An 8,889-nucleotide genomic window follows, 5' to 3' on the forward strand; every position below is an offset into this window, starting at 1 on the left:
TGCTCGGGCTCAGCCCCACGCTGCGCTGGGGCGGGAAGGGATGTCCCCGCTGCTCAGACCGGTGTGCGCTGCGGGGCTTTGCCTTCCTCTGCAGCGGGGGCACGGCCTGGCCTGGGCCCTGCAGCGTCCACGACCCCCCGGCGGCAGCAGGACGCCCCGTGGGGTGCTGGGGTGCTCCAGGCCGGCAGACCCAGGCTCAGGCGGGGGCTGGTGCCCTCTGCAGCACCCAGGCCAAGTGGGGGGCCCTGGGCGGGGGCCCCATGCAGACAGGCCGCCCCCACCGGGCACGGTGCCTCTGTGCAAGGCCGGGCTGGGGTGCCCCGTGCTTGCAGGGGTGCCCCCGGGCAAGGGAACGGGCAGCGCTTCGCCCCTCCCTGACCTCGCTCGACTTCACCCGCTCGGTGGGACGTGACGCGAGGCGCTGCGGCGCCCGGCCCCCCGGGGACGCTTTCTTCGGGAGAGCCGCGGGCAGGACTCGCGAGGAGACCGGGCCGGGAGCCCGCGCGGTCCTCTGGGGAAGAGGGGCGGGGCCGGGCCGGCTCGCGACAGCCCCGTGTGTCACGCTGCTTCCGCCGGGGAGAGCGGCTCCGGGCGGCAGCGTCTGCACTCCGGCCGAGACCAGCCGGCCCCGCCCCCTGCTGGCGGCGCGCGACTCCCGCGCCCTCCGGCGGCGCATGCGCCCCGCCCCGCCCCGCCCTCCTGGCGCTGTGGGCGGGGGTTGCGTGCGGCCGCGAGGCCCCGCCCCTTAAAGGCGAGGCGGCGGCGCTTCCGCCGCCGGCGGCGCGCGCGCGCGGGCGCCTCCCCTTGAAGCGTGGACACGTGCGCGGGTCCCGGATGGCGGCGCGGGGCCGGGGCTAGGCCGTCCCGTCCCGGGCCCCCCCGCCCCGGCGCCGCGATGCCGATCGTGGAGAAGCTGCGCGAGGCGCTGCGGCCGGCGCGGCGGGAGGCGGCGGAGGGCGGCGAGCTGGGCCGGCTGCTGGGCGCGTCGGCGCGCGCCGTGCTGCTGCAGCGCATCGAGTTCGAGCCGGCGCGGGGCCGCCCCGTCCCGCCCGGGCCCGCGGGCGCCAAGTACGTGCTGCTCGCGCCGGCGCGGCCCGGCCCCGGCGCCGGGGCGTGCGGGGGCCGCGCGGGCCCGGGGCCGGACGGGGTGCCCGCCCCGCAGAAGGTGCTGTTCCCGGCCGAGCGCCTGCGGCTGCGCTGGGAGCGCTCGGGGCGCGCCGGGGCCGGCCTGCACAACCTGGGCAACACCTGCTTCCTCAACGCCACGCTGCAGTGCCTCACGCACACCGCGCCGCTCGCCAACTACCTGCTGGGCCAGGACCACGCGCGCGCCTGTGAGTGCCGCCGGCGGGGCGGGGGCGGGGGCGGGGGGCGCGCTGCCAGCCCGCTCACCGCTCCCCTCGCCCCGCAGGTCGCCACGGCGGCTTCTGCATGCTCTGCCTCATGCAGAACCACGCCGTGCAGGCCTTCGCCAACAGCGGCAACGCCATCAAGCCCGTCGCCTTCATCCGCGACCTCAAAAGTAAGGTGGCCGGGGGCGCGGGGGTCTCCCTCTCGGCCCCAGGGTTGCGGGACTGACCCCCTGCGCCCCACAGAGATCGCCCGGCACTTCCGCTTCGGCAGCCAGGAGGACGCGCACGAGTTCCTGCGCTACACCATCGACGCCATGCAGAAGGCCTGCCTCAACGGCTGCACCAAGTAGGTGGCGGGGGGCGCTCCCGGGAAAGCCTCGGCCGCCTCTGGGTCCCCTGGCCCGGCCCCCCGCCGGAGGTCGCTCCTGTCCCCTCCGAGCGTGTCTGGGCGCTCGCGTGCAGCCAGGCTGGAGCAACGCGGTGCTCGCTGGGTCTCTACCTGGAGACTAGGGGGGAGGAAATACCACCGGCCGTGCCAAAAAGCCACACTCCTCATTGCTGAGGGACACGAGCCCTGGACCCATGCCCAGGCGGGGTCCACGCCCATCCCACTGCTTGCCCAGTTCCCTCCCCAGCGGATGCAGCGCCCGGCAAGGAGCCGGGCCCTGCAGCTGTGTGAGACCACGTTCCTTCGCAGGCTGGACCGGCAGACGCAGGCCACGACACTGGTTCACCAGATCTTCGGCGGTTACCTGCGGTCCCGGGGTGAGCGGGGGTCGCCGGCACCTTCTCCACGGGGCCGCTGTGCCTGAGCCTGCCTGGCAGCTTCCTCCCGGGGCCGTGAGCCGGGTTGTTGGGTTCCCTTCGGGGCCCAGCACCAGAGACGGCCGTGGGGTAAAGAGGAGCGTGTCCTCCAGCCTGGGCACAATCCTGCGCATGCAGGCAGTAGGGCTCTGTGCTTGCAGCAGTCGCGGTGCCTGGCCTGGCTCGGTCGTGCGTGGAGCAAGGTGCTCTGCCTGCTTCCCGGGGCCAGCCCCCTGAGTGGGGCGGGGAGAGATGCCGCAGCGCAGGACTGGGGGCTACTGTCCCGTGTCCTGCCAGGTGCACTGAGGCCCAGCTCTCTCCTCTCTGCAGTGAAGTGTTCGGTGTGCAAGAGCGTCTCGGACACCTACGACCCCTACCTGGACGTGGCCCTGGAGATCCGGGTGCGCCTGGCTGGTCAGCCCCAGCCGGGGGGCGTGGGAGCTGTGCAGTGTTCCTGGCAGGGGTGGGACTGGAGCCCATCAGATGGGGATGCTTGTCGGGCAGGGGAGGGTGCCCAGTCCTGCCCCTGTGTGCTCTGCACCTGCTGTCTAGGGCCAGGGTGGACACGCTGGACCACGTGACTGCGAAGCCAGCGCCCCCATGATGCAGAGACCCCTCGCGGGGTTGTCGTGTGTTCCTCCGGACCCTTGCAGGGGCCTCGAGGGCTCCCCGCAGCCTATGGAGCAACACGTGGCTGGAGGGGCCAGCTGCAGACTGGCCACAGGGCCAGCAGAGCTGGTGGCCAGCCTGCCGCTCACTAGCCCCTGCTGTCATTGCAGCAAGCAGCCAACATTGTGCGCGCGCTGGAGCTCTTCGTTAAGGCAGACATGCTGAGCGGGGACAACGCCTACATGTGTGCCAAGTGAGTTTCCTGAATCATTTGTCCACTCTCCTGAACAGCGAGCCAGTGCCCGAGCTGCAGCACAGGGATCTTGTACCCCACTGTGCCTGGGGTCCCGACTGGCTCTGCAGGCTCCCTGCCTGGCATGGTGGCATGGCTGGCAGCAGCGGGGCTGGGGCAAGGGCACCGGGTGACCTGCGTCTTCCTGCGCAGGTGCAAGAAGAAGGTGCCCGCCAGCAAGCGCTTCACCATCCACCGCGCCTCCAATGTCCTCACGCTCTCCCTCAAGCGCTTCGCCAACTTCAGTGGGGGCAAGATCACCAAGGTGGGTGCCTGGGTCTGGGTGAGATGTGTCCTGCTGCCCAGGAGGAGGGCCCAGGACGTGTCTCACTCTTGCACTTCCTCCGTGTCATCCTTCTGTGCAGGATGTGGGCTACCCCGAGTTCCTGAACGTCCGGCCCTACATGTCCCAGAGCAGCGGCGACCCGGTCATGTACAGCCTCTATGCGGTGCTGGTGCACTCGGGGTACAGCTGTCACGCGGGGCACTACTACTGCTATGTGAAGGTGGGTCTCTGTTGGTGTGGCTGGGGTGCGGGTATGTGCTCGAGCACAGAGATGCTCAAAGGGCTGATGTAGTGGGGAACGGTTCTCCCACCCTGCCAGCCTGGACGGAGCGGGTGCGGTCCCCTTAGCTCCAGCCAGCTTGGGTGAGGGAGATTTTTCCAAGTGATCCCAGGCAGGCCCGTTCTTCCCTGCCTGATGGTGTCTTCTGCACCCCTCCCCAGGCCAGCAATGGGCAGTGGTACCAGATGAACGACTCCCTGGTCCACGCCAGCAATATCAAGGTGGTCCTCAACCAGCAGGCCTACGTGCTCTTCTACCTGAGGTAAGCGAGCGGTGGGCTGGGTCCTGCACCGGCCGTGTCTGCGTCTTCCCGGCAAGTGGTCACAGTGCTCGGGAGCTGGGGGTGCGGCGTCCGGGTTTCACCTACCAGGCCTCTAGCTGACGCTGGGGGCAGGCGGGGGGTCTGTCAGGGGCCATGATAGCACAGGGCATCCTCCATGCCTTCGGTGCCCCCTCAGGATCCCAGGCCCCCGGAAGAGCCCTGAGGGCCCCCCTGCCAAGGCTGCCTCCACCCTGCCCGGCCGCACTGGCGTCGACCAGATCAAGAAAGCTGTTGCCAACGGGCCGCTCTCCTCGCCACTGATCGGCAAAGTGAGTGCCGGGTTCCCAGGCGGCTCCGGGGGGCTAGGATGGAGCTGGCTGAGGCCTGAGCTCACCGTGGTGGGTCCCTGGGTGGGAGCAGCTGAGCTGCGCGCTTTGCTCTGGGGAGAGCAGGCATCTCTGCAAGCATAGCTGCATCCTGTGGCCTGCCCTAATGGGGTCCAGCTCCCTGATTTTTTTTTTTTAATTGATTTCCCCCCCACCACTAACCCGGTGTTGCCATGGCTCTGGCCAGAGGCTGGATGTGCCGCAGGGGAAGAAGTCTGCAGGAGCGGAGGAGGTGGGCGTACCGGTGGCCCGGAGCACGTTCGGGATGGGGCCCAAACTGCAGAATGGGACCATGCAGCCCAAGAGCCTGGTGGGGTCCCTGTCGCCCAAGCTGGCTGCCAGGCCTGTCCCCATGGCAGCACCGGAGGAGCCGGGCAGGAGGCCCAAGAAGCCGCTTGCTGCACCACAGCAGCACACGCTGCCCAAGGCTGCTCGGGACACGGGCGGGGCCAAGCCGGAGGTCGCCAAGCAGAGCTCATGGGGGAGCAAGGAGTCGCTGTCACCGCCCTCACCCAAGCTGCCCATGCGGCCAGCCACCAGCAGCCAGGAGCCCGTGGGCAGCCCCGAGCCCCAGGAGCGGGACCGCAGCCGCAGCAGCCCGGCCAGCCCCGCGCACGGCACCCTGGGTGACTCGCCCAAGGGGCCGCCCAAAGCTAAGAGCCGTGCCGGCAGCTTCTGCGCCCCTGCGGACACAGAGTGCGGCCAGGCCGAGTCAGATGCCGAGACGGCTGGCCCCGAGGACGCCAAGCTGGCAAAGATGAAGTCCCCGCTGCTGGCCAACGTCACGCTGGAGTTGAGCAGCACCATGTCCCCACCGCCCGCGAAGAAGCTGGCCCTCTCGGCCAAGAAGGTGGGTAGGAGGCTGTCCCTGCTGCGCTGATGGCCAGGAAGAGGGGACACCGCTCCCCAGCAGCATGCGGGGCTCGTGGCTGGGTCTAGTGGAGGGCTGGGCCCGGCCCATGCCAGGGCACTCCCCGGCCAGGGGGCACGCGTGAACGGTGCCTGCTCCAAGTGACTTGCCGTGCCAGCTCCCAGCAGGGGGGGCCCTGCTAGCCTGCCTGCGCCTGCCCGCGGCTCAGCCCCCTTTGGGACGTGGCACCTGGTGCTGCCCTGCGGGGTGCCATGGCGCACGGGGTGGCCGGCACGGTAGCAGCTCTGCTTGATTACGCTTCCTTCCTTCCTCTTTTCCTCTGTGTTTTCTAACTGTGATCACTTCTTCTGATTCTTCTTCTCTCACCCGCTTCCCTCTGCCCCTGCCCCTTCCCCCTCCCCCTTCTCTGGGTCCCTCTCTCTGTTTTTGTTCTCCCCTCTCGGCTCACGGGAACCTTTTTTTAGACCACCAAGTTTTTATTTATGTCGATAACTGCAGGGCAGCACCCCGCGGAGGGCGAGCGGAAGTGACCGCCGCACGCAGCCGCACCCACCTTTTGCCAACCACACCTCCCCTATGGCCACGACCCACCCCGCCTCCGCCTCTCCCTGGCCTCCTGGCAAGCCCAGGTAAGCGGTGCTGCTGTGCCCCCGCCCGCCAAGCCCGCCCCTCGGTCCCAAGCAGCCCCGTGCACCTGGGGCTGGGGCTGGGCCTGGGCCTGGATCTAGAGCAAGCCCCAGAAGATGTTGGAACGAGCCCCGCACCGGAGCAGGCTGGGCAGATCGCTGCGCCCACGTCTCCCTAGAAGCAGCTGCCCCGCTCTTCCTGGGCTCCCAGTGGTCTTGTTCTGTCCTGGATGCTCTGGCCAAGGTGGGGCTGACCCGTGGGCACTGTCCCCCGCGTGGCAGGTCCTGCTGCAGACCCAGGTGCCTGAGGCTGGCGGGTGGGCCAGGAGGAGGGGCTGCCCTCAGGATGGCCCCGCGAAGGACCGTGTTGGCCTGTGTCTCCCTCTCTAGGGCGTCCTCATCTGCTCCCAAACCTCCAGCTCCTCCGAAGCCTGCCAGCAGCTCCCTCCCCAGCCCAGACTCCCTGTCCCCCCCCAGTACTTGCTTTCACCTCCCGGCCTCCGCCCCCCCTGCCCTCCCTCCACAGCAGCCACTGTCCCAGGGTCAAGAGCCGGGGCCCACCCGGACCCTCCCTGGCTCCAAAAAGAAGCGGCGGAAGCACCGTCTGGGGGTGGAGGGCAGTGCCACCAGCCCTGGCCTGGGCAGCGGGGGCTTGGGGCTCTGCAGCCCGCCCCGCAAAAAGAAGCGTGTGGAGCAGGACAAGAGCCCGGTGTCCCGTGAGGAGGAGGGAGCAGCCGCAAAGAAGCCATATAGCTGGAAGAGAGAGGGGCTGGGGGGCGAACGCAGGCCCCCGCCACTAGATCCCAGCAGCCCAGCAGGCTCTTGGACCAGCTCCCCCCGGAAGAGGAGGAAGAAAAAGAAGCGAGATGTGGAGGAAGGACATAGCCTGGGGACCTCGCTGCTGAGCAGGTGCAGGCACCACTGGGCATTGCCCCCACCAGGCATCCCAGAGGGCTGTGTTCCCATCCCGGGGGTGGGCACTGCAGTACCCTGGCCTGGTGGGGCTCCACCAGCACTCCCCCTTTCTGGGGGTGGGGAGATGCCCCATGGAGGAGTAAGGCAACACCAGGCACGATCTCGCTGCTCTAACTCATGTCCTGTCCCCCGGCAGCTGCTCTGCCTGGGACGAGGCAGAGCCCGGGGCCGCGGAGCCCGGGCGGGTGAAGCCGCAGGATGCGGGGCTGGCTGGCGAGAGCGAGCATCGGAAGTGCAAGAAGAGGGAGCGCGTTGGCAGCCTGTCCCCCCCGCCTGCCTGTGAGCCACCGACTGGAAACGGCCTCTGCCGCGTGGACAGCACTTCAGGTAGCGGCTGCTGCGTGCTCCCCTGATGCAGGGCCTGGCTCCAGGCCCCTCATCTGTGGCCGCCGGCAGAGGCGGCGGGCTGTGCTGAGCACCGTTTCCTGCTTCCCTTCCTGGGCTGGAGGCTGCTGCTGGCAAGTGCCTGGAGGATGCTGGGGTCTGAGCTCGGCTCTTCTGGGAGCAGAGCTGGGCCTGGTCTTCCTGGACTCCAGGCGCTGGCCCTTTTGGGGTCAAGGGGTGGGGTGGGGTGGGGTGGGGTGGGGGGGCCCAGCCAGGGCCCGCCTGCATCCGTCCGTGTGCTCTCATGCACGTTGTCCACAGTGCCAGTGTTCACCTGGGACAGCCAGGTGAGAGACAGGTACAAGCGCTGCTCCGAGAAGGGCACGGGGGCCAGGGCAGCCTGGCGGGGCCAGGAGGAGCACAGCACGGTCCAGGAGCTGCTCCGGGATTCCCTGGACAAAGCGTATGGGAAGCAAGGTAAGGCCTGGGGCCGCACAGCACTGACCCTCGTGCTCCAGCTGCCTGCAGTAAAGCCTGGGCCCGAGCACCTGGGCCCTGGTGATGGAGACCAGGCGGGGGAGCTGTGGGGGGGCTGGACAGGTGGCACGTGCCCCTGACACATGGCTCGCCCCCGACACGTGGCTCTACCCCGCAGTGCTGACGTGGGAGGGCCAGGCATCCGCCGTGAGCCAGGACGCCATCCAGGACGCAGCCTGGGCCCGTAGTGCAACTGTCCTTGACGAGTGGGACGAGGAGTTTGACAGAGGGAAGGTGAGTCTGGTGCTCCTGGGCTGGAGGCGGGATTGGGGGGGGTGCTGCGCGTCCCTGCCCCAACCCACCTCGGCCCTGTTGCAGGTGAAGAAGATCAAGAAGCTGAAGCGGGAGCGGAGGAGGAGTTTCAACGCCTTCCAGAAACTGCAGAACAAGCGCAACTTCTGGGCTGTGACGCACCCGGCCAAGGCCGCCAGCCTCAGCTACCGGCTCTGAGGTGGGGGGGCCTGCGGCCGCCTGCCCTGCAGCCCCAGCGCGGGGCCGGACTGCACGCGTCCCCACTGCTGCTGCCGCCTGGGCTCTGCCCCAGCGTGGAGCTGCGGGCTGGCCAGTGCTGCGCCCTCCACCCCGGCTGTGCCCCCCTTGCCCTGCTGCCCTCCGGCTGGGCGCGGGCTGGTACCAGGCTCCCATGCCCCCACCCCCTCTTCAGCCCATCTGCCGCGATCCGGCGGCTCCGGGCCAAGGGCTGCTGTGCTGCTCCGGAGGGCCCGGGGGTCCCCGCCCCTCCCTGTGCCCGTGCATGCCCCGCGGGCCGCGGCGCACTTGTCTCGGCTCTCACGGCCCGGGGCAGGTGAGGTTCATGGGCAGGAGGTGCTTCCTTCTCTGGTCTGTACCTAGAGAAAAGCCTCGAGCCGTGGCCCGCTCCGCCCTGCCCCGCCGCTGGGCTCCGTGCTCTGCCCCTGTACATGTGTAGATACCTGTAAATGGCTGAGATTTGCACCGCCCCCGGGGCCGGGACCCTCCTCGGCTGTCGCCACCCCGGTGCAATAAAGTAATGGGTTTCGAGAGTCCTGCCTGCGCCTCCTGCCTGCGGCTGAAGGGCCGGGAGGGGGACGGGGCCGCTGCGCCCCCCGGAGCGGGGCACGGCGCGAGGGGGCTCGCGGCCGGGCGCTCCGTGCCAGCCTGGGGCGGGGGCCGGCCGGGGAAGCGCCCCCCAAGCGCTCTTACTTGCGCATAAGCGCGCGGCTTGGTGCGAGGCGCCGAGGGTGCGGCTGAGGCGCGGCCCGCAGCACCCCGCGCCCGGGCGCAGGCGCCTCCCGCTGCCGCTCCG

At 69.7% G+C, this 8,889-nt stretch overlaps 1 protein-coding gene across 1 annotated transcript; it reads left to right on the forward strand.

Moving 5' to 3' along the window:
- Positions 1 to 745: 745 nt before the first annotated feature.
- On the forward strand, positions 746 to 8,626 carry USP36 (ubiquitin specific peptidase 36). Its single transcript, XM_090059597.1, has 17 exons — positions 746 to 1,334; positions 1,412 to 1,522; positions 1,596 to 1,698; positions 2,050 to 2,117; positions 2,487 to 2,557; positions 2,936 to 3,018; positions 3,211 to 3,322; positions 3,423 to 3,563; positions 3,785 to 3,885; positions 4,082 to 4,214; positions 4,459 to 5,121; positions 5,641 to 5,771; positions 6,159 to 6,677; positions 6,880 to 7,070; positions 7,389 to 7,544; positions 7,723 to 7,838; positions 7,923 to 8,626. Exons 1-17 carry the CDS (start codon positions 896 to 898, stop codon positions 8,052 to 8,054), a joined length of 3,270 nt encoding a protein of 1,089 aa, XP_089915723.1. The 5' UTR covers positions 746 to 895; the 3' UTR covers positions 8,055 to 8,626.
- The last annotated feature ends 263 nt before the right edge of the window (positions 8,627 to 8,889 follow it).

This window comes from Crocodylus siamensis, chromosome 8 (genome assembly GCF_052110815.1).
Source record: "Crocodylus siamensis isolate JL-2025a chromosome 8, ASM5211081v1, whole genome shotgun sequence".
Taxonomy (NCBI): domain Eukaryota; kingdom Metazoa; phylum Chordata; order Crocodylia; family Crocodylidae; genus Crocodylus; species Crocodylus siamensis.

Coding starts and splice junctions, on each gene's coding strand:
- USP36 (XM_090059597.1), top strand. CDS start 896: ATGCCGATCGTGGAGAAGCTGCGCGAGGCGCTGCGGCCGGCGCGGCGG. Junction 1,523..1,595: donor CTTCATCCGCGACCTCAAAA/GTAAGGTGGCCG, acceptor TGCGCCCCACAG/AGATCGCCCGGCACTTCCGC. Junction 2,558..2,935: donor ACGTGGCCCTGGAGATCCGG/GTGCGCCTGGCT, acceptor CTGTCATTGCAG/CAAGCAGCCAACATTGTGCG.